Source organism: Schistocerca piceifrons, chromosome 8, assembly GCF_021461385.2.
Source record: "Schistocerca piceifrons isolate TAMUIC-IGC-003096 chromosome 8, iqSchPice1.1, whole genome shotgun sequence".
Lineage (NCBI taxonomy): Eukaryota > Metazoa > Arthropoda > Insecta > Orthoptera > Acrididae > Schistocerca > Schistocerca piceifrons.
Window position 1 is genome coordinate 337,545,658 of NC_060145.1, and position 25,066 is coordinate 337,570,723.

Consider the following 25,066-nt stretch of genomic DNA (forward strand, 5'->3'; position numbering starts at 1 on the left):
CGATTTAGTGTTTTTGTGTGAAAGTTATTGTAGTGCTGTTCACCATAGGTTGTGTGTTAATTTGAGTAAATTAATTTGTTGCTGCTCTTGTTAGGTATGGATATGACGGATAAAATTAATAGTGTGCGCTTGCATGCTATGAAGGGTGCGACTCCATTGGAGTTGATAAAATTTCTGAAGCTGTTTGGGTTGATTGCAGAGGTGGTGAAGTGCGCTGTTTGTGGGCATAAAATGACATTGGCAAAAGTTCCACCATCTTGGACCAGGGACAGTTATATGTGGCGGTGCCGTAGGGATAACCTATGGCACTCCATATGTTGCGGTTGCTGGTTCGAGAAGTCTAGGTTGGGCATGTGCGAGCTTGTGTTACTTTTGTTATAAATCCTCTCTCAGTTTTTGCGCCCATGAGACTGGCGTGAGTGAGAGGGGTGTGCTTGACTGGTTTTTGTTTTGTCGTGAAGTATGTTCTGAGTTGATTAAGTACAGGGGTAAGTTGGGTGGGCCTGGGGTTGTGGTGGAGGTGGATGAGTCACAGTTTGGGGGAAAGGAAGTATGGGAGGGGTAAGTCTGTGGTTGGTCTCTGGGTGTGGCAGGCTGCTGTACGAGGGGGTTGGTGTTCAGAATGTGTTTTTAGGGTTATGAAGGGGCTGACTAAAAGGAAATTAGTGAGGCTAATTGAGGAGTTTATAGAACCGAGTTCTACTGTAGTTTCTGATGCTTTTTCTTCATATAGGGGGTTGGGTGTGAGGGGGGTACAATCATTTACTTGTGACCCATAGTTTAGAGTTTAAAAATTATGAGATGGGGGCTTGTACGAATGCTATAGAGGAGATGTGGGGGGCCATTAAGTCAGTTCTTGGGAGAGGAAGGGGTGCTCTTATAACCTTCAGTCTCATTTAAATGAGTACTGTTCGTGGTAGAGCGTCCCTGAGGGGTTTATTATTTTTTTTTATTTTGGGGTGGGGGCTATCAGTAAGATGTACAGGTGGTTAGTTAGGGTGGTTTGGGTGGGTGGCTGCGGGGAGGGGGGGTTAGTTGTTGGTAGTGTTTGCGAGGGGGAGTGTATTGGTTTGTGATTTAGTTGTGGAGGATCAATTTTGCTGCAATTTTTGTTGAGTTGTAACGTGAGATTGAGATTTTTTATTTTGCATTTGTTTTTTGTTTATGGGTATTTTAGTTCGGGGTGAAGGGGGAGGTTGGGTTGGGTCTTTCTTTTGATTGTGCATTTTTTCACTGGTGTGTGTGTGTGTGTGTTTTATTTTTCTTGTTTTTAGTGTATTTGTTGTGTGGTGTTGTGGCTGGTGGGGTGGTTCCGAGTTGTGTGGTTTGTTGTATTGGTGATTTGGTATTGTATGTTGGTTTGTAGGTATGTAGTTGAAGGGAAGTTTTAGATTCCAAGTTGTGGTCATATCTGTGGGTTTTTTGGTATTGGGAGTTGCTGTTGACCTATGTGGGAGAAGGGAACTCTTTGATCCCAATTTGTGGTTGTGGCTGTGGGTGTTCTGATATCGGGAATTGCTGTTGAGCTATGTAGGTCAAGGAAAGTGTTCGTTTCCAATGTGTGGTTGTGGGTGTTCCGGTATCGGGAGTTGCTGTTGAACTATACAGGTCAAGGGAAGAGTCCGATTCCAGAGGATATTGTGTTTACGGGAGTTTTGTGTTGGCGGTTTTTTTCCTCGTTTTGTGTGGTTTGGTATGGTAGTGTGTGTCTACATTTGTTTACATTTACTTTGTCCCCACCCAAAAACCCCCATTTCCCACGCTTGTCCTGTTAGTTTCATTAGGTTTTTTGTGGAATGTGTGTGTGTTGGTTTTTCGATGTATTTTCATGTTTGTTGTCATGTTTACATAATGACATCATAGGCGCCATATTGGAGTCGTAGTGTATGGTCGTTTCCACCATATTTGTGACATCATGTGTCAAAACAGACAGGTGGAATCAGAAACTTCTGTATTTCCTGTTAAAGCCACCCTATTTTGAGGACATTGCCTTACACAAGGCTCCTACAAAGCTTAGTTAATTTTATCATTATGCTGATGACACATTCACTGTCTGATCTTATGGACTTGAAAAGTTGGGAGAATTCTTGGATCATATCACCAATATCAATGACAACCCTCAAGATCACAATGGAGAGAGAGAGAGAGAGAGAGAGAGAGAGAGAGAGAGAGAGAGACAGATGGTCCTTACTGATGCTTGAGACCCTTGTCTGCTGTAAAACAAATGGGTATCTCAGCCACAGTGTTTACCAAAATCCCATCCATATCTACACTGGCAGAAATGTTCTGTTCTGAGGACCCAGGCATATTGAGTGAAGCTGTCTCATATGCTGCAACCTGCCAAAGTAACTGAGCCATGTATGGGGAGAATTCAAGGAAAACAGCTACAACAACAGCCATATTTTGCAACCCATCTTTATGAAGACACGTAAGTAGAATGCCCCCACATTTTTGCCGTTCTGTGGCTCAGTAACAGGAGAGATTAGCCAGCTCGTAAAGAGGCACAATACTGACTCAGACTTCAGGGCTCCAGCATCTATTCAACAACTTGTGAGGCCTATGAATGACCATGTAGGCCTCAGAATGCCAGGAGTATATAAAATACTGTGTGGGTGTGGACAAGTTTATGTTGGACAGACTGTAAGCACTATAGAACATCACTGTGTAGAGAATGAGAGATGTTTTCACTCTCAGTACCCAGAGAAATTAGAAGCAGCGGAGCAAGCTCCAGTACACAGACACCATATTGCAGTCAATGTGACATTTGTAATTTCTAAATTATTTATTCTAAAACATCATAAAAGAAGAAATCAAAATAAAAATGAGTGACAAAACATTCAATAAACACTGTGGCCTACAGCTAAGCACTACTTGGGACCCAGAAATCAGAAGGTTGAAGTGTGCATGCAACAAAGACATTGCCGTACATGACAGGAAAAAGTTACAAGTCTTTTAGCACACACTACGGCACTTGCATCCAGTCTTTTAACACCAAAACTGGCAGAAACAGCTACAAAATTTAACCTCGAAACTTCGAGCTATCACTACTGAAATAAGCAGACCAGTATTTGCACCTCTAATATCTTTATGATAGTTATCACCATGAATGGATAGATGATATACCAACATACCTATATAGTTCAATATCTTACGAAAGCTGTAACTACAGTCTTAATACATTTCTAAATATTGAACCCTCTGCTTATATAGTTTCATACTTTTGGTTCAATACTCGATTGACATTGGTGGATACATCATCCTTTTGATTTGTTTTGCAGCATCATATTAGTTCAAAACAAAATCCTCTAATACATCACAGCTAAGCCTGGAGCAATTCACTAAAGACCAAAGCAATTTAGGGGATCCAATTGGCACTCATGTTGATTATCTAACATTTGTGATGATACTGGTAGATTAAAATACACGAAAGTCAACTACACACTCCCATCAGGGAATTATCACAACTTTATTTTACTTCAGTGGTGCACACTATTTATCTATTTGTAGGGCACTATGTCAGATAGCGACTAACCACACTGTGTGATAGTTGTTTTATCAGTGTTCCCAAAGAAACCACTGAATCACCATTTTCTTCTATGGACTTATAAAATTGTAGTACTTCATGGCAGATATCTTGAATGAATAGAGATACTGTCTGTTACTACTGCTTTTATAAATCCCCCTAAGGAAAGTGTTTCATGCTCTCAAATGTGGTCTCAACCTGATGACAGTGCAGTCATTTGATGTTGATCCCATTGCAATGAAAACAGTGTTAATCAGTTTTAAAAAAAGATTTGGTTTTTTCGGTTGTCACGGTTAATAATCCTCCCGTAGTTCAGAACTTCACAAACTTCTGGTGGAAGATGTATGTTCTTCGTGGTATTGAAAGCGCAAATAAGGTGTTATCAAGTTAAGATGTATGTATTACATTTACATTAAAGGAGTCATCCATCTCCCTTACTCACTGCTTATGATGGAAAATTACTCACCGACAGCATCTGGTACAATTCGTTCTGGATACAAATCTGTCAAAAACAGACTGTTAACGAGAGTTGACTTGCCTAAACCAGATTCACCTACCACCATCAACGTAAATTCAAATCCTTTCTTCACTGACTTACGATGCACTTGATTTGGCAAATTTGCGAATCCTACATATCCCGGCGTTTCGATACTTGCAAACTATAAAACGGAAATACAATCATTAGTGTACAGAAATCCACTCAAAATGAATTTATCGCCATGCAAGCACTATAACTGATTGACTTACTGTTTTCACTGATTCGTTCGACATAATATACTACTTTGTATCAACCAACACTGCTATCACAACACTTACACACACTCACTCTTGTTACAACCTAAACAAATACAGGGCGTTGACAGTCTTTGGTTTAGCGCGCTCTATCATTGCCAACAGGCAACATGTCATATCCTATTCGCAGAGTATTTCCTGGTGGAAACATTTCAGAGTACTTCGTAAACATTGTGGATCGACCAGTATTCTCTGGGATCTATCGATACGATCCTAGAAAACTTTTTGTTACTTGATAGTGCATCAAATGTCATGCAAGTGGTATACACGTCTGAGGACATTCGCCCAAATCCTGACAATATGTAAGTAGATCGAAGATAAAACTATTCTCTTTCGCAACAACAATTTTGCAATTACGGCTACTAAATAGTTATAACATAAACCCCACACTTTAAGGGCCACTACATCAATGAGGCGGAGCTGTAAGAAAGATATAGTGTAGTAAAAATCTTAGAAGAAGTTTTTATAATAAGAAACATCCATTAACATCGAAATATAAAAACTTTGACATTAACTTATCAAAGATATTGGTGGTTGACCTACGTGGATTAAATTACGTGTAGAAATATAGCAACCAGCCACTTTTTATATATATCTTTATTTATGGCTGTTGTAATAACAAGAAAAATGCTTCTCGATTTGCAGTAAACTGCTGTGCCATGATATTTTAAAATATCCTTGATTTTTATATAAAACCCTCTTTGTAATTCGTTTAGTTAATGAATAATCGGGTCTAGTGAAGCAGGGGATACAACCCGTCGGCTTTGAACAATGACGTCATTCCTTAGTCATAGATAGTAATGTCTTCACTTCGAGGCATAGATAATAAAGCAGTTCTGTGTTCTAATAAGCGATATCATTAAAATAATTGAATGTGAATCTAAAAGCGATCGTTTATCTATATTTCACTATTTTACCATATTTCACTTTCTTATTCCACCAATATGCTTCAGTAGCTGATAAGTGTTTTTTGGCTTATTAAAAAAAAATCTCACCAGATAGAATAAACTGATCCTAAGATACAGATGCTTCAGTAGCTGATAAGTGTTTTTTGGCTTTTTTAAAAAAAATCTCACGAGATAGAGTAAACTGATCCTACTTTACTAAGCAATCAATAAAAAAACTAAACTAAAACATAACACTTTTCAGCTACTGAACGGAGCTACAACACTAAGAAGAATCGCTTCTCGGCTTTTGACAAGATCAATGTTTATCTCTCTCGCATTCCTTTGTTTCTCAACATTCTCCTCAGCTCTTTCATCTTTGTAATACATGCTCTCTGGCGACTTGTGACGTCATTGTTCAAAGCCGACGGGTTGTATCCCCTGCTACACTAGACCCGAATAATCCATACCCTGTAAATAAATAATTTGCAAGTGGAACTCTGTTGGTGAAACTTAATTCGTCTGCTATAGGTTGTGGGCCAAGCCATAAGAAATTGGAAAATACATGATTAAAGAAGACTGAAAAATTCAAAGTATGCCCGTAAGGTTATACAGAAGAGGCAAACTTTCCATAAGAACATGAAATGGCGATTATAAAGTGATTATTAATCAACTTGAAGGACATAATGATTGTGTAGAATGATACATCCCTACAGTGATTTTTCATAAGAACTTGAAGATATTATGTGCGAACGTATGGCAGTGCCACAGGCAACACCGCGTGAACAAAAGGCATCGTACGCAGAATGACAAAAGGATGACGCGAAAGCAGCAAGTCTGATAGCAAATTTGTGAACTTCTGGTGACGTGCAATAAGTTAAAGAAATGTGGAATAATTACGTGCGTGATTTTCGAGTCAAGTGCGATGAAACAAAAGATTTTAGCGCACATCTAGCTAAACTGCGTAAGCTATTTGTAGTTCCATTCGATAAATTAAAGAAACGTGAAAAGAATATGTAGACTAGATTCTAGAACAATGTTAAATGGTCAGATTTTATCCACATTAGAAAACGAATATTATAATTTTGAAGATCGTTGTGACGAAAGACCATTGGAAAAAGGGTTAGAATTTACACATGGCATACTTACTGAATGCCATGGATCAAGGTTGTCAAGTAGCTGCAATTTTTCTCGATTTCCGAAAAACATTTGACATGGTACCACAACTACACTTATTATAAAAAGTACAATCATATGGTGTATCAAGCGAAATTTGTGACTGTGTTTAGGATTTTTGTGTAGGGCATATGCAACAAGTTACGTTGGACGGAGACTAATCGACAGCTGTAGAAGCGACTTTGGGTGTACTCTAGTGAAGTGTCTTGGGACACTTGCTGTTCATGTTGTAGACAATATTAAGATTAACTTCAGATTTTTCCCAGATGGTGCAGTTACTACAATGAAGTACAGTGTGAATGAAGCTGCTGCCAGACCTTCATAAGATCTCAAAGTGATGCTGAAATTGTCAACTTGCTGTAAATATTCAAAAATGTAAAATTCTGCACTTCAGAAAAAGAATAAATGTAGTATCCTATGACTATAATATCAGTGATTCACAATGGAATCAGTAAACATATACAAATACTTGAGTGTAATGCTTAGTAAGGAGATGAAATAGAAAAATTACTTAGGCGCAGTCATGTGGAGAGCAGGTAGCAAACTTAAGTTTATTGGTGGAATACTAGGGAAATGTAATCAATCTACAAGGGAAATTTCTTACAAACCACTCATATGACCCATCTTAAAAAATTGCTCAAGTGTATTGGACCCATATCAAATAGAACTAACAGGGATATTGAACATATACAGAGAAGGGCAGTATGCATGGTCACAGGTTTCTCTGACTTGTGGGAAGGAAAGTTGAAAGAACTGAACTGGCTTATTCTTGACGATAAATGGAAATCATCCCAAGAAAGTATACTTACAAAGTTTCAAGAATCAGATGTACCGAATATCTGTAGGAATATACTACAACCACCTACATTTCACTGCAGGAATATAATATAAGACCCTTCATATTGCTTGCTTAGGAATCACGAGGACAAGATTAGATTAATTACAGCACATACAGAGCTGTTTAACACTAGAATAATATCCTCATATCTCGAGATACACGATAACGCAAATGTGGCTGAAGAGCGGTTGTAGTCTTCCCCAACCTATCTTCCTAATCCATGTGCCACCAGACAACAGTGTAGTGCCAACCATTGCTAGGTGAATCTTCTTGCTCTCAGTGGCTTTTGTGTCTTTGAGGCATAACAACAGAAAATATTTGACTAGTCTATATTTCTGTTCTTAACTGTATTATTGTGGTATGATTATAATTATTTTAGTAGCATGCGAACTTACTGTTATTTTTCTTCCTTTTGAACTGAAGATCGTCATGATCAGAAGCCTGTGCCTCTCTCGAATATAATAACAGCGAATTTGTACGAATATTTGCTGAATCTATAATTTTGTTCTTGTTTCTATTTATGCGCGTTTACTCTAATTATTTTACCAAAACACGCGTTAACTATTAGTATTTTTTTCATTACAGACTCAGAATGGTATTACAAGAACATTTTTTGTCTTAAATAGCTCAGCTGACGTAGAAGGAGTCCACCAAATATTGTCTGATGCTATGTATGAGGATAAAGTGCGAGCAAATTCTTACGATTTAGAAGAGGAAGACTGTGACATTGATGTATCAGAGATCATTAAGGAGTGGGAGGAACACTCAGAAACAGAGTAGAGCAACAGCACACATGTGAGCTCTCAGAAAAAAAAGCCAAAGCAGAATTTATATGTCATCAGAAGCAAGAAAGACGGTAATAGAGACATTCACTTGGAAAAAAATTCCTTACAGTTAACAGAGGAAAACCACCAAGCACAGTCTAATCGCACAGCATCCAAGTGTATCTGGAAAGGCTCAAAATACTGATAAAATGGTGGACGCATGGAAGTGTCCAATTGATCATGATGTGATATGAGACTGGTCTGAAAAGTCCTTGGAACAGAATAGAAAAAAAGTTCTTACATCACTGAAACTTTTTTTAAAATTTTTCAATGTAGTCTCCTTATAGATTAACGCACTTGGTCTAACGATGTTCCAGTGCCTTGATCCCATCTCGAAAACGAGTTTCCTCCAGGTCTGCAAAATAGTTGTCAGTTCCGGCTGTCAATTTCTCATTTGAAGTGAATCTTCGTCCACCAAGAAAAATTTCCAGTTTTTGAAATGAGATGGAAGTCTGACAGAGCCATATCAGGCGAATAAGATGGGTGTGGCAACAATTCATACCTTAGTTCATGTAACTTTGCCATGGCGATGGCACATGTGTGCAGGTGCACATTATCTTGATGGGACACGATTTTCTTCCTCGCTAAAGCAGGCCTTTTTTCACATATCTTCTGTTGCAATTTGTCGAGGAGGTTAGCATAGTATTCTCCAGTAATTGTTTGCCCAGTGGGGAAATAATCTACAAACAGAATCCCCTTCGCGTTCCAGAACACTGATGCCACGATCTTTACCGCTGCAGGAATTGTCTTTGCTTTCTTTGGTGACAGAGAATCAGCATGTTTCCTACTGCTTTGACTGTTGTTTTGTCTCTGGGGTATAGTAGTGCACCAAACCGGCGCAAAAAATCTTGTTCGTTTCTCCAGCATCAAGTGTTGTGCAGAATGTCACTACTCCAGAAATCATTGCAAAAGTGCACAGAACGGTCATGCATGCCAGATGTAATCTGAAAGAGTATAACACATTTTAACTGAAGAATTAGAAATGAAAAAGTGACATTCTTGGCCTACCACTTGCAGATCATCATCTAAGCTCTCCTGATCAAATTTAAATTCATTTGTCCACTTGGCAACAGTTGAATATGGAGGAGCAGAGTCCCCCAGTGTATTCTGGAAATCGTCATGAATGGCTTTCGTACCTTTCATATCAAAGTACTTAGTCACTGCTCGAATCTCTATTTTTTTCCATTTTCGAAAATCACTATGCGGGAACAACAACAGAGCCACATCATCGCCACAACTCTCTTCCACAAGCACTGACGACGCACATGTTTACAGGCAACAGTCCAATGAAATCACGTGAACAACTCATTGCACTAGCACTGACCTCTTGTGGTGATTCCGAGAACTTTTCAAACCACCCTCATAAATATGATTGTTAGACTCTCAAATCAGTATATTGACAGCATAAGCCCACATTATTCACGGCCTAAGTTTGCACACCATACTGATCAGAATTAAATACATGCCTTCATAGGCCTTTTATACATGGCAAGACACGTGAAGGTGAAGGAATCGATCTTGAAGATTTGTGGGGTAAAAATTTCTATACCAACTCCATCTCTGTCTCACAAATGTTCAAGACTGATTCTTCTATCTTTATGATGTCCTGCTGTGCATAAAGGGTCTATGAAGGCATGCATTTCAGTTCAATCAGTATGGTGTGCAAACTTAGGCTGTGAATAATTTGAATGTCTAACAATCATATTATCTACCATATCATCATCAATGACAACTTCCAAATGTCCACAATTTTATCAATAATTCAGCCCTTTCAATTTATTGCTTGAATGCTGCTTGGTTAGATTGCACTGTTGATGGTAAGGAGTGTACTTCCAAGTAAATGTTTTTGTTATCTTCTTCTCTTGATTCTGGCGTCAAATAGAAATTCTGCTGTTCTTCTTCTCCTGCAAGTCTCACATCTGTGCAGCTCTGCTCTATTACTGCCTTCCTCCCACTCTTCAATGTTCCCTGATGCATCAGTGTCACACCTTTCTGTTTGCCATCTACTTTGCTCCAGCTGCATCTTGATGCAGCCTTTTTGTCTTCCTCCTCACCCTTCAGTCCCTTGATGCTGCGATCAAAGTGCTAGGCAGGAGCACAGCTGGAGCGTTCATGGTTACTGACTGCTGTTTGGCTAGTTCTGGCGTACTGTGTCTAGTTCTACATAACAGAGAAATGTGAATGAAAGGACAGATTGGCTCATATTGCACACTGTTAAGAACAACGACACAAACCAAAGTGCATTATTTGTAAAAGAAAAAATCTACATAAAGTATTGTGTAGTATACTGAAATGGTATAAGCTTCCTTTAATTTCAAGGAAGTAGTTTTGGCGATAAATTCCATTATATCCTATAAAAAAGTAAAATGGACAAACCTTCATATAATTGTTTTCCATCTCAAATAACATTTTTTTTCTTACTGTGATATAATGTGACATTCAAATCTCCAGCAGGCAAAATGTATGTTAGAACAAAAACTGCAAAACAGGTTGAAAATATTTTACTAAAGAAATACAATATGTTAAATTATAATTTATGAAAATCAATACAGTTTAATATAGAACATCACAAATTAAATTTTTAGTATCTGTGAAAGGCTGCACTCAGAAAGACAAAATTAGAAACAAAGTAATTAGTGAACAATTAGGATTACAACAAATAATTCGAAAGGCAATCCAATTAAAAAATGGAGAGAACATGTACTTCATACACTACCACAAAGACTTCCTAAAATAGCAGCAGATTATAAACCAGGGACAAGGGAAGTGTGGGAAGACTGAGGATGAGATGGTAAAACCAGAGCAGGTCCTAGGCCTAACCCTGAAGAGACAAAAGAAGAACATCAGTTAGCCACAATTTAAAGATCACATTCTACAAAAAAAATAGTGCATGTAAAAGGCTGATTCTGGTGCACATTTTCCTGACTCACCAAATTCAAGCAAAAATCTGGCAAAATTCAAGGAAAAATCGACAAATTTAGGGAAAACATCATTCTCACCAAAAACAGTGATTTTTTGGAAAAAGAGGGAAAACCTGGTTCACAAGGGGAAAGAACAACAATTTCTACAAGAATTTTCACTCTTTGCCCAGACCTTGATCAAGCAGCAATATTTTGTAAAATTTTACCTTTTCTTGCATTTCACACAATTTTGCTCCAGTTGGAAAGACACAGCCAAAGCAATGACAGATTTACCACCACAAAGATAATTCTCATGTTCTTCCTCCCAAAATTCAATGTGTTCTTCATATAATTTAATGTTATCCTGATGAGTGATTAGTATACATAGTGTCCTACCTAACGCTGCCACCTCACATATCTCTGGAACAACAATAATATTCAAACATGTTTTACATCAGCATGAACATACGGCAGAGGCTTAGGATACCAAATACTGTGCTATGTTTTAAAATGTAAACAAATGCTATTTTCAACACAAACTTTTGTATTTTTAAATGGACACCACCTGTTATTTCGTGTGTAATCAATAGCATAAAAAATCACAAAAATAATGGTGTTGGTTGCATCACAATACGTCAGTTACATCCTGAGAAATTGCGAAGCGAAGTTGACACTTGAAATATATGAAGTGCACAGCTAGCGCACATCCTGAGACCAAAGCTTGTACCTCACGCTGCCTGTGTCAGGGGCTCACACAATGGAAAGGTATGCACAATCCACAAAAATAAATAATGAACACGTACAACCCAAAGTTACGTTTTTCAGATTGTAAATGTATGTTTATTCTAGCGAAATGACAACTAGAGCTACAATTAGAGATAACACACTTGAATTCACTTTGCTAAATACATTTACTAGGCCCTGTCGCCCACAGAAACTGTATTGTTGTGCATTACATCCAGAATAGAAAATACACCCACATCTTGACCAATGAAACTGTCACGTAAACATGTGTTCAAAATGCCACCCGTTTGCATCAATGCACATTTGCAGATGGGTAACGAGAGAGTGTTGCACAGACTGTAGAGTTTCTACAGATATTGCCGCACACGCCGCAGTAATACGATGTTGCATATCCTCTACTGTCGTTGGGGGTTCTTGATAAACTCTATCACTGCACTCCAGAGAAAGAAGTCTAATGGCGTCAAGTCAGGGGACCATGCTGGCCATCACACAGTACCTCCCCACTCCATCCACCTATTGTGAAATGTCGCATCTAGAAAGTCTCTGGCAACTTTTGCATTGTGTGCGGGACATCTATCATGTTGGAACAACATTCATAGACGAGTTTCCAATCCTAGATCCTCCATGAGGAGCGCTAATGTGTGTTGAAGAAGTGATACATATCACTGTCCGTTCAACGTTCCACGGTAAAAATAGGGACCTACAATACAGTTAGCAATGATACCGCACCAAACACTGACATTCCACTGTCGTTGATGAGCAGCTTGGCGAATACAGTGGCGATTTTGCATGGACCAGTAGTGCATGTTACGCAAATTCACATTACTATGATTTGTAAATGAAGCCTCGCCAGTAAACAATGTATTGCTTAGGAATACTGGATTACCTTGCAACTGCCGAAGCGCAAAACGACAGAATACAATGCAGGATTCAAAGTCATTCCCGTAACGTTCTTGTTGTAGTGGGATATGGAACGGATGAAACTGATACCGATGCAAGATTCTGCACACACTACTGTGGCTTATTCCTACACCTCGTGCAATTTCTCCTACGCCCACCTGGGGATTGTGTGCTACAACAGCCAGAACAGCAATTTCGTTTCCATTGCCAGTCGCTGGCGTTGTACGTCGACGTTTTGTGGGAGCCCAGCTTCCTGTTTCCTAGGGTGTCTTGCAGATGTTGCCAATGGTTCGACATGACGGACACTGGCGACCTGGGTAGCGTTCAGCATACAGTGTCACAGGTGTGGTTGCACTTCTGTGATATTAGCCGTAAATTAAAATAATATCTAGTTCTTCTTCATTACTGAAGGCCGGCATATCGACTAGATGACAGCAAATGTAACAAGCCACAAGCAAACAGGTTTTAATGTGGCAACATATGTGGATTAGGTTACAGTAGGAGAGCAGTTCAGCAGACCAGATTAGGAGACACTTTTGCACTGAAGGTAGAGCGTGCTGTTGTGGTATTGGGCGGGATACAGGCGCCAGTGCAGGCAACCCCTGCTCTGAGCACAGTACTACATGCGACGCATTACGTCAGAAACTGGGGCGCCGTTGCTATCTTTTACAAGCCACATATTTCAGAACGTATGAGGTTTAGAAACGTGAAAACAAGTGTGTTACCACTAATTCTGCCTCTAGTTGTCATTTCACAACAATAAACATTATGTGCAGGACATCCATGATTCTGATACCGCATTATTTGACACATTATAAGAGGTACAGCTCAAGAAGGCGATAAACTATCCCCCTTTAGGAGTGCCATCAATGAAATATGGGCCAATGATGTGTTGTCATACAATACCATACCATACATTAACACTCCACTGACGTAGTACGTCAATCACATCACGATTACTGGCAGTGTGAGGTGCATGCTTGAGTCTCAGGATGTGCGCTAGCTGTGCGCTTTGTTTGTTTCAAGTGTCAATTTCGCTTCACAGTTTCTTGGTTTCCTAAGCCCCTGTCGTTCGTTCATGCTGGTAAAAGCGTTTTTCGATATCTATTATTGTTCCAGAGATATTTGAGGTGGCAGAGTTAGGTGAGACACCCTGTATATCCACGGTAAATTTTTCTTCAAAACGTGCTCTAATTTTTCTTCCTTCAGCCATGTGATGATGTTGTTTTAAATTATATCACCTCGGTTTTTGCATGACCAGCTGCAACAACCTTTGTGGGCCCATTTACATAGGAAACATTTCTCTAAATAAATGGAGAAAACTAATACTAAAGAATGCAAAAAATGTAGAGTGGAGAAGTCACTTGGTGACCATTATTCGTACAAGTACACAAAGAATAAGCATTTGCATATTTGAAAAGAATGTACTAGAAACAATCACAAAATTAGGTATGTTAACGGTGGCAGAGTGCTTTGCCCATGTGGAAAATATGTCACAGCTGCTTATTACAAGGAACTTTTAAAACTAATCTCGAATGATGAACACACAAAACTATTGACATCCATGAAAAATTATGAACAAGCTGAATCTAGTATAACAACAAATTAATGAATAAAGTGACCAAAATTTAGAGATTTAGACTTTGTGCAAGCAGGGATCTAAGAACAAACATACAGTTAAATGCAAGATCTGTTAATGAAAATATCATAAGAAATTATCACCATCTGCGAAAAATGCTGACTATTATGCTTCGATCTGCAGGTGACAAAACAAGAAAAAATATATCAAATGCCATTAATTTTAATATTTTAATTGTTTTTATGAAAATCCAAAATCTGGGGATGAACATATAAGCAAATGTAAAAATTATTATCAAGATTATGCAAATATGAAAGTGATGTGGAACTGAAGTATGTAGATGTATCTTTAGATAGCATTTACTATCGGCCAGACACAAAAACTGGTAGAAATACAGGAAAGTGAGAAAGAAATTTTAAACATTTTCACTCAAGGTTCTATGCTGATCATCATATGTCAATTTTTTCTTGCCATACATGACTATATAAACAAGTTTATCTTTCGGAATTTTATCACTGAATATGACACACACTTTCATTGTTGTTTTTTGTGTTGCCAACAGATTCATGCTATGTGACATGTTTATGATGAAGATGTGGCTATTTTCAATGAAACTGAATGGATGTATGTTAATGTTGCCCCTCAACTGTGTGATACGTTTGAAATCGTGAAAAGCATCATAAGCCTTCTAAATGCTAGAAGGTGGGTCGGTGTTCCACATTTCTTACGAAAAATTTCAGTTCTTCTATTCTTCAGGTAGACAGACTGTAGTTTGAAGTGATCGAACAAGGAAGAGTCAGCCAACTGGTTGTTTTCGTGCTTGATCTAAAACACAATGACGATGAAGTACGGCATGTCACGTCCTGCAGAACTGTAATAGTTCCTGACACTGAGCTCAAAATTTCTCTTACTAATCAGTCCTACAACTGACATGATTTGTGAAAGAAAAATATGGGAATTTTTGTACTTTAAGCCTTTCTTGCTCTAGCTCGAGCATACACTCAGCTTCGTATCTGTCTGTAGGAACACGGATTTCCCTGCTTCTACAATAATTCTGCCTTCCTTTCGGAGTATATCGTTTTCCTCAACACCAGCTTCGTTGTGGTCAGCCCAATGAGGAACGGCATCGTTTACACTTGAACAATGTGTGAAACATACTGATAGATCACCTTCCTACATCACTTATTTATAATCTTTGAAGATCCCACCAAGCACATCTGGTGGAAAAAGTACTTCATTTTTCTTACTTTTTATTTTCCCTGTGTTGAGGATATGGCCTTCCATGGCTAGCTAATCAGCAAGAGGCAAAGCAAAACATAACAAGACTAGTGAAGAAATAAACAGATACTCCATTCGAGACGAAACATAGGTTGAACAGCTTCGTTACATACACTGAGGTGACAAAAGTTAAAAGATACCTCTTAACATCGTGTTGGACCTCCTTTTGCCTGGCATAGTGCAGCCACATTCACGTGGCGTGGATTCAACAAGTCGCTTGAAGTCCCCTGCAGAAATATTGAGCTCTGCTACTTCTGTAGCTGTTCATAATTGCAAAAGTGTTGCCAGTGCAGGATTTTGTGTACAAACTGACCTCTCCATTATGTTCCATAAATACTTGATCGGATTCATGTTGCGCGATCTCAGTCAGACAAATCGTTCACTCGAATTGTCTAAAATCTTCTCCAAACAAATTACGAGCAAATGTGGCATGGCGACATTGCGCATTGTCATCCATAAAAATTCCATTGTTATTTGTGAACATGAAATCCACGAATGGCTGCAAATGGTCTCCAAGAAACCAGAAATAACCGTTTCCAGCCAATTATCGGTTCAGCTGGACTAGGTGATCCAGTCCATTTCATGAGAACACAACCTACACCAACATGGAGCCACCACCAGCTCGCACAGTGCCTTGTTGACAACTTAGGTCCATGGCTTTGTGGGATCTGTGCCACACTCGAACCTTACCATCAGCTCTTACCACAGAATTTGGGACTCATCTGACCAGGTCGCAGTTTTCCAGTCGTCTATAGTCTAACCAATATGATCACACGCCCAGGAGAGGCGCTGCAGGCGATGTCGTGTTGTTAACAAAGGCACTCTTATTGGTCACCTGCTTCCATAGCCCATTAATGCCAAATTTCAGCGTAACTGATATGTTCATAGTTCATCCCACGATGATATCTCCAGTTTTTTCACGCAGTTCTGTTGGCCTGTTAGCACTGACAACTCTATGCAAATGTCACTGCTCTTGGTCGTTAAGTTAAGGCTGTCAGCCACTGCGTTGCGTGTGGTGAGAGCTGATGTTCTTGGCACACTCTTGACACTGTGGATGTTGGAATACTGAATTCCCTAACGATTTCCGAAATGGGATGTACTTCGTGTCTAGCTCCAACTACCATTCCACATTCAGAGTCTGTTAATTCCTGTGATGTGGTCATAATCATGTCAGAAATCTTTTCACATGAATCGTCTGAATACAAAGAGCAGCCCCACCAATGCACTGCCCTTTTACACCTTGTATGTACGATACAACGCCCATCTGTATATGTGCATATCGCTGTCCCATGACTTTTGTCTCCTCAGCTTAGTTCTCAATCAACTTTTTACTGGATTTTCTGTTATACATTGGATAATCTGTGCTATCGGCATGGACAGCACTAAAGTTCATGTACACCTAGACATCACTGGGATGAACCCAACCATCATACATGTAGATATTAATCACCACATCTTTGTTAGGAGTATTTAGGTTACTTTTTGTGTTCTTGATCAGTAGGATGCTATTCATTTATGAAGGATAAAATTTTACTACATCAATTCGAAAACAACTGCCATGCTGGCACCACCAAAATCAATCAGCTCGTCATTGTCGACAGTTATGGTTAGTTCTGTCTGTTGTGAATTTAAGCAAAGAAAAATTATTGGTGCACAACACTCGACATATGGCTTGAACGAAGCAATAATGTTTGTTCTCGATGAGATTGGTCATTGTGCTTCAAGAATATGTCATCAGCATTGTTAAAATTAGTATTAATTAACTGAAATGGTATAATTTTTGGTAGATCAAGAGCGACAGTTTATTCATTAGCTTCACGTATTTGGCTATTAAATCCTAACACAGTATGAAAACCACATTTTGGGTCCTTATACAATTTAACGTCACTCTCGATAGCAACTGTATGAAGGATTCTATGTGTTTGTTAGGCTTCCATGCAAGAACAAATTCAGCCAAACTCTTCAAGGTATACTGACTGACAGGAATCACTAATGTTCGTCTATCACAATACACTTTGTGGTTTTTTGTTGTTGTGATATTTAGAGCTAAAAATGTTCTACAGAAATCTACCAGTGCAATACGCGCGTTTCTATTCATCATAGGCACAGCCAGTCTCTTCTTGAGCACTGAGGACTTGCCACTAAATTGAAACAATCGATCCGTCTACTACTAGAAAAATTGCTAATTGAATGAAAACAGATTAAGAATCAAATGAGAAAATTCCTGAGAAAAAATAAAAAACGAACATGGTAAACTCTTGGCCAACTCCATTCAATGCGCAGTCATAGGGCCAAGCAAATGTAGAGAAACACACTAATGATAGACAACTATGTCCTAGCTCCAAGATGGTTGAACTGAGAAAAAAATCAGTGTTTTGTATGTTTATTCTAGGAGTTAGATCGGCCAAAATATCAAGGATTCATGAAAATGTGAAAAAAGGTTGAAGGCAAAAATGTTGATGGTGTTGGGACAGCAACCAGCCACAAATTTACTTTCAGTTCCTTTATTCAAAAGGTACCGTTACCGGTTTCGAATCGTTGTGATTCATCCTCAGACAGTTTACATGCTTTCTTTATGACATGTGGTGTGTTTTTTACAGATTAATTGTCGTGAAAAGTCGGTTTCGAGTGTTTATTTTCATAAAATCCGTCCAACAGATGTAAATGCATTCCCACTGCATTTTTATTGTTGCACACGTAAATTGTTCTCACTGAACACTTAAGAGTTGTCACTGAGCCTATTTCTACCACACACCACATGTTTTGATACATACAAAGAGCCAAGATCATCAATATTTGTCTTCATACAACAGCCACGATCTCCATCATGTCATCATATGACAAAATTGCGTGAAGACAAAAACGATGAGAAAATTCCCATTTTTGTTGATAATGACGATATCGTACTGTTAGACAAGTGTGAAGAAAACTCAGTCATTGTGTTTGGTGACTTCATCCTCAAAAATCAAGACATCATTAGAGATTATTTCACTAGAGGACGACACAAGAGGATAGACTGTTTATATTTGGATTAAACATACTTGAAGATACCAAATCAACTTGTGAGGTACAACCTAAATTTTTTGAACATCTTTAGGCAAGATGACACAAATTTAAATCATATCTGCCATGATTTGTTGTTAGTGATGTAAATTTTAATGACTTTAAGAAATGTGTAGTACGCATTGGAATGGAGATCAGTTTGGTTTTTCGACGATAGACATGAAAAGGGAGCCCACCAATGGGAAGGACAGCAACAAAATCAAAACTTTTTTGACAATATGAACATAGACATTGAACACATTGAGCATAGACATCTAACAAAAATTTATGTTTTTGTATCCTAATTAAATGCTAGTGAAGTATGATCCCGTGGCTGTTGAAAAATCCAAACAAAGCAGAAAAAAAGGAAGAGTTGAAGAAAGCCTTCCAAACATGGAAGAAACAACCACAAACAGAATTCGAAAAGTGCAATAAAGAAGATCAATGTGTTATCGATGCCATAAACCAAGTGAAGCAAGGAATGAAGTGCTTGGTGACAATGTACTGAAAGCCTTCGAAGTAAATCACTCAGTTGAAAAGAAAATGTAGAATGTAACAACATACCAGCAATTTAACACTTTGAGGGTCCCAAACGACTTCAGTATAGCAACCACAGTGAAGACAAAGTTTTTGGGTTAAGGTCCATTGATACCTTTAAATATGTTGGATGATTTGCTAGTAAAATTTTATGGTTACGGACTCACATACAAGGAAACAGATGGATTGATGAATCTTTTGACAAATAATGCATCACTATGGATCACGTGGACACAAGATTTACAAATTATGCAGATATTTTGTTCCATTTAGAAGTGCTGTATTCTGATAAAAATCCTAACAAAATCAAGTCGAGTGTAGGCATCAAGTACAATTGTTTGTTAAGAGAAATCATTGGCATATACTTTCCAAACTTGGCGCAAAGAACCGATCATCCATTGGAGAGACTGTGTGAAGTGGGATGTATGTCACATAATCGACAGATTAATGATTATCCACGGTGAAGAGATGGCTGGCAACAAAAAAGTTCCTGTAACGCTGGAACTGATTAATAAATCCAATGGCTTAATTATCAACAATCCCAAGGGCATAGCATATTTGATCAGATGTTTGAAGAATCTTCCTAACACGTCTGGGCGAGTGAAAAACATGGGGAAGACTAGCTCGAGGAGACCAAGGAATAAATTCGTTAGATGAAGCAAGTAGAATACATGACATTGCCTACAGAGACTACAAAGATTTAGATAAAAGACATGAAGCTGACAAAGAACTTCAACTGGCCACAGAAAACGAATGCTTGGAGAAGTCGCTTCATTTGGCGAAAAATTGGTGCAACAGCAGTAAGAGAAATTATGTATGGATATAGAAAACTGGGCATGGCCACAAATATTGATGATAGTGGTTGGAGGTTATAAAAATTTCAGTTGCAATACTACACAAATATATTCATCCTCATCAAATTTTTATTCTCTGTAAATGAACAGTTTAACGATTGACTACAGTGTGTGTTGCCTAACGGAAGACCAAGGCAAAAGCAATTAAAATTAAACTCAATAACGATCAACTGTACAGTACCGACAATATTTTCACTACCACTCAAAATATGGAGAGACAAACATGCTCAGGCTATCGAGATGGATTTCTGGAGATGGAGTTGTGGATATTCCAGGCTTGATCACATTAGAAATGATAGGATCAGAGAGGTTATTAATGTCGAAAGCACAGTCCTAGACTACATATAAATAAAGCGCCTACTCTGGTATGGTCACTTTAGAGCGTATGCCAGACGCAAGATGGCGAGAAGTGTATGGCAATGGACTCCACATCAAAGAAGAAAGCGCGGTAGGCCTGCGAGATGTTGGAAAGACGACATCAACGAAGCAATGGCAGTGAGAGGTCTTTATGAAGGGGACTGAAATGACCGTGAACGATGGAGATTGAGATGCGAGAGTCGGCAGCAATCGTAGAAACTTCGCTCACATACATATAAACATACTGGTGAAAACCTACTCATAACAATAGGTGTATCTGTTGTGAAAAAAATTATAGAATATCTCATGAAGAAGAAGGAAGGATCAGGCAGTTTTCTTCCATTACTATTAGTTACACTACCATACTTGGCTGTTGATGGTCATTTGCTGCTGGAGTAACTGCTGTTGTAAATGCTCTCATAAACAAAAAGATAAAGAAGTGGAACAACAGAAGAGACATAACCTTGCACTAGAGAAGAAGGGAACTGGAGTGAAGAGAAAAAAAAATTCGAAGAAATAACGGGAGAATATGACAAATATTTATCACATTTTGATGTAGAAAAGTCGGTCAAACAGTTGAAAATCAAGCATTGATGAGCTACCTACAGTGTGTTAACTGTAAGACGGCAGAGTTGTGAGGGGAGTGCGGGGAGAGGAGGAAGCAAGCATTGGCTGGCGAGGGGAGAGGAGCCGTTGGGGAGGGGACAAGGCACGCCTACCGGTTGCAGTGCTGGCACTAAAAATTGCGCGTCATGCTTACACGAAAGCAGACGAAAGGCTTGGAAGGAAAATTCGCTTTAAGTGTTGTTCGTAAACGAAACTGAAATCGTCATGTGCATTAAAATCTATATATATAAAAAGGAATGTATGTATGTTTCTCTATTATGCGCTCACAAACCATTCATCCGATTGCAATGAAACTTTTGTGAGTTGTTCTCCGAACGCCCGAAAACAATAATATACAATGTTTTAAGAGTCAGGTCATTGCAGCATGCGATTCCCACTGCTCGCAATTTTTTTTTCATTTTATTTCATTCATATTGCCAAGCGTTTGTGGTCATACGCCGGGATGATTCTTGGAAAACTGTTTGAATCTTCCAATGCTACGCATGCTGTGTCCTGTGTATGTAGCAGCTCTCACTGAAGATTTGTAAATGGGGTGAAGCAATTTTTTCTGTTCCCTTTCCCTTTCGCAGCATTCAATCACACGCAATATAATTTTACGAGCATCGCTACGTAATACTGGTTTCCTTTTAACCGTAGGCCTACAGGTAGGCGTTGTTGGCGACTCCCGAGATGGGCCAGCACCTGCTTCTTCACTCATTTTGATAATGTTTAGCACAACTGCACAATAAAAACACGCAGAACAGTACAGCGCAAAACAATAACGAAGCAGACGACAATGGCTACCTTGTACAACACTGTCAGATACGTAATGTCGGCAGCAGTCGAAACTGCGTGCCTAGCGAAGCCTCCCGACGTTTACCGATTTCTACCGATTGAGGACTAGGGAGAGGTCTGCCATCTAAAAGTTTACACACTGTACTCATCCTAGGGAGCACAAGTGTGAGGCAGTATATTTAGACATTTCTGACAATGCAGGCGCAAACTGGGTATGTTTCGATAAGGCCTACGACAGTAAATCTGTGTTCGACTCGATTGGCGGCAATAAACGAAGAGAACTAGTTGATTACTTAGATTAAAGTGGGCTATACTACAACGTTGAGAAAATACAAAACAATGATGAAGCCATATGTGGTCACTTGTGTGTATTTGTTCTTAAGCTTTTGTCAGTTGGTTGCAAGTTTTGTGAAATTTTAAACCTAGTAAATGGACGGTTTTGTAAATAATCAGTAGTTTTCCGAAGAACTGGAAGCAAAAATCGAAGATTTTCTCTAGTTTGACCCAAAATTAAGCGAGAAATAACTTCCAAAATCGACGATTTCCCCTAAAAAATCGAAGGTTTTCTTTCAGCTGAACCGAAAATAAAGAAAGAATTGACTTCAGAACTGAAGAAAATAAGGCCAATATTAGAGTCGTTAGAGACAAAGATGAAAGAAAAGTCAGAAGAATAGGAAGTAAAAATCGAAGATATTAGATCGTTTGAAGCAAAAATTAAGAAAGAATTAGTTTCAAAAATCGAAGATTTTCATTCAAAAATTCGAGATGTTTCTAAAGACACGAGCATGATGCCTGATAATCAAAATTTAAAAAGGAATAGACCTCAGAATTGGGAAAAATGAGGCAATATTACAGTCATTAGAGATAACAATTGAAGATCTTCAGTCGAAGTCTGCAGAAGTGGAAGAAAAAAAATCGGCTTTAGAACGAAAAATCAACGATTCTGTATCATTAGAACCGAAAATTAAGAAGGAATTAATGAAGTTCTTGGCAGATTAAAACTGTGTGTCGGACCAAGACTCGAACTCGGGACCTTTGCCTTTTGTGGGCAAGTGCTCTACCAACTGAGCTACCCAAGCACGACTGCCGACCCGTCCTCACAGCTTTATTTCTGCCAATACCTCATCTCTTACCTTCCAAACTCCAAAGAAGCTCTTTTGTGCACAAGAGCTTCTGTGAAGTTTGGAAGGTAGGAGACGAGGTACTGACAGAATTGAAGCTGTGAGGTCAGGTCCCAAGTCGTGCCTGGGTAGCTCAGTTGGTAGAGCACTTGCCTGTGAAAGGCAAAGGTCCCGAGTTCGAGTCTCAGTCCGGCACACAGTTTTAACCTGCCAGGAAGTTTCATATCAGCGCACACTCCGCTGCACAGTGAAAATCTCATTCTGGAAACAGTGAAATATTTCTGTGCTGTGTGTTGCTACACAGTCGATCTGCACGAGCGCACTGAATAACTGAAGGCATGATTAAGCAGTTTTATAAGGAATTGGGAAATACTTACGTCACTTTTAACAGTTTAAGGTTAGTATAAGTGAGTGACCCAGTAAGTGGATATGGTGCACTCATAAAGAAATATTTAGAAAAAGAACTAAAAAATCTTACCACGAGCGCAGAGTATACTAGTATTCTCACACAATTCAGCTACTATATCAACGAGCAAGATCTAGAAAAAGAAGTAAAGCATCGTGTCACGAAAGCTGAATTTAAGAGATGTCTAGAAAATTGTAATAAACAAAATGGAATTTCTGATGGTGTCATGGAGAGCTTAATGCAGGGACAAATAATATGAAAACGAGTCTTGAGCATACATTAGATGGGGTCAATATGCTAAAAACAGAACTGAAATCTTTTCAATTAAAAATCGAAGAATTTTGACCAAAAATTAACAATCAGTGATATACAAAAGTTGGAAAAGGTATAGAAATACTGAATCTTTAGAATAATAAATTGAGGATTTAATGTATATAAATCCTTAACATCAATCATATTTTGTGTTCAAAGTGCAAAAGATTTACTGACACTCATCATCCTCAATGCATGACTGCAAAAAATTGAAGACAAGGGATTTAGGGTCTATACACAGTATGCAAACCAAACAAGAGTAAGTTTGTTTTAAAAAAGTTCTAAATGTGTACACTGGAAGTATACTCATATTTCAGGACACATTTGAGAAGAGATCATCAATGAACTTCACAAGCCAATGAGGAAGGCTTTCAAGAGAAGAGTGTTGTTTCCATTTGTGTAGACGATTTATGGCAAGGAGATGTAGTAGAGAGGAATTGACCCAAGTTGTAGGGCATCTCTAAGATGAACCAAGGGTACAAATATTTATTGACTGTTGTTGATGTGTTTTCAAAGTTTGCATTTGCCATCCCAGTTAAGAACAAAACGGGCAAAAATCTGGCTGAAGCCTTCGAACAAAATTTGAATGGTGAGAATACCAAGAAACCTACAGACACACAATGGTAGAGAGTTCTTCAACAAAGAATTTAGTGAGCTGATGAAGAGGCATGGGGTCAACCATTATTCCTGTAGGGTGTATAATAATTATGTAAAATAATTACGTGTTATTTATGGTTGTTCAAAGGAAAAAATTATGTAAAGACTTATTACACGTTAAGTGACATTTTAGAGACTTTGACATGTTAAGCCACAATATTCGGGAGTGGCAGCAGTCGAACAAGGAAAGCTGGCACTTGTGTGGCACTGGTCACGTTTCTGTCCAGCGTGAGAAGGCCAGTGACCAGCGGACTTTGCGCAGTAGCAGTCAGCACTTCAGCAGATAATTGACCCAGCAGATGGACAATGCTTCCAAGGAGAACAGAGACCAGCACTGTTCATACAGCAGTGATCAATGCTGCAGGAACTGTCAGCATACTGAACTCACGTGCTATCTGTATGGGAATAAATTCAAGATAATCATGGACCATGCTGCTCTCAAGTGGTTACTTGGGCTAAAAGATCCCCTGACGCATTGGTCCCTATACTTCTCCAAAATGGACTTTGAAGTCATTCATAAGCCAGGGAAGAAACATTCCAACGCATATTGTCTTAGTAGATAGGTAGTGATATTAGAAGCAGTAGGTAACGAAGCAGAAGAATGGCAAAAGGCACTGGCTTCAGATGCAGATTGCAAAAGATACGTAACACAATATTTTTGTCTGCAGGATGGGGGTCTTACGTCAATAAACTAGACTTGAGCTGCACTATTTCCGGAGTGGTGCTGAGATGTGGATCCACAATATGGCGTGCATGGGATAGGGTTTGGAGGTGGATCCGTCACGCGCAATGTACGAAGTGGTGTTGGGATGCAGATCCACAATATACCACATACGAGTTAGTGTTGGAGTGTCAATCTGCCGCAGACTATATATACAGACCTATGTTCAGAGATGGATCCACCACATGCCACATCTGCGATGGGGTTCGCTGGTGGACCA

At 38.9% G+C, this 25,066-nt stretch overlaps 1 protein-coding gene across 1 annotated transcript in view; it reads right to left on the reverse strand.

Moving 5' to 3' along the window:
- The window catches only part of LOC124711398 (septin-1), a 60,713-nt gene extending 56,123 nt beyond the window's left edge, over positions 1 to 4,590 (reverse strand). Inside the window, exons 1-2 of the mRNA XM_047241453.1 lie at positions 4,271 to 4,590; positions 3,990 to 4,182 (exon numbers count right to left, since the gene is read on the reverse strand). Coding sequence (XP_047097409.1) covers positions 3,990 to 4,182; positions 4,271 to 4,294 — 217 coding nt within the window. The 5' untranslated portion in view covers positions 4,295 to 4,590. The remainder of the gene's footprint in view (positions 1 to 3,989; positions 4,183 to 4,270) is intronic.
- Between the last annotated feature and the right edge of the window lie 20,476 nt (positions 4,591 to 25,066).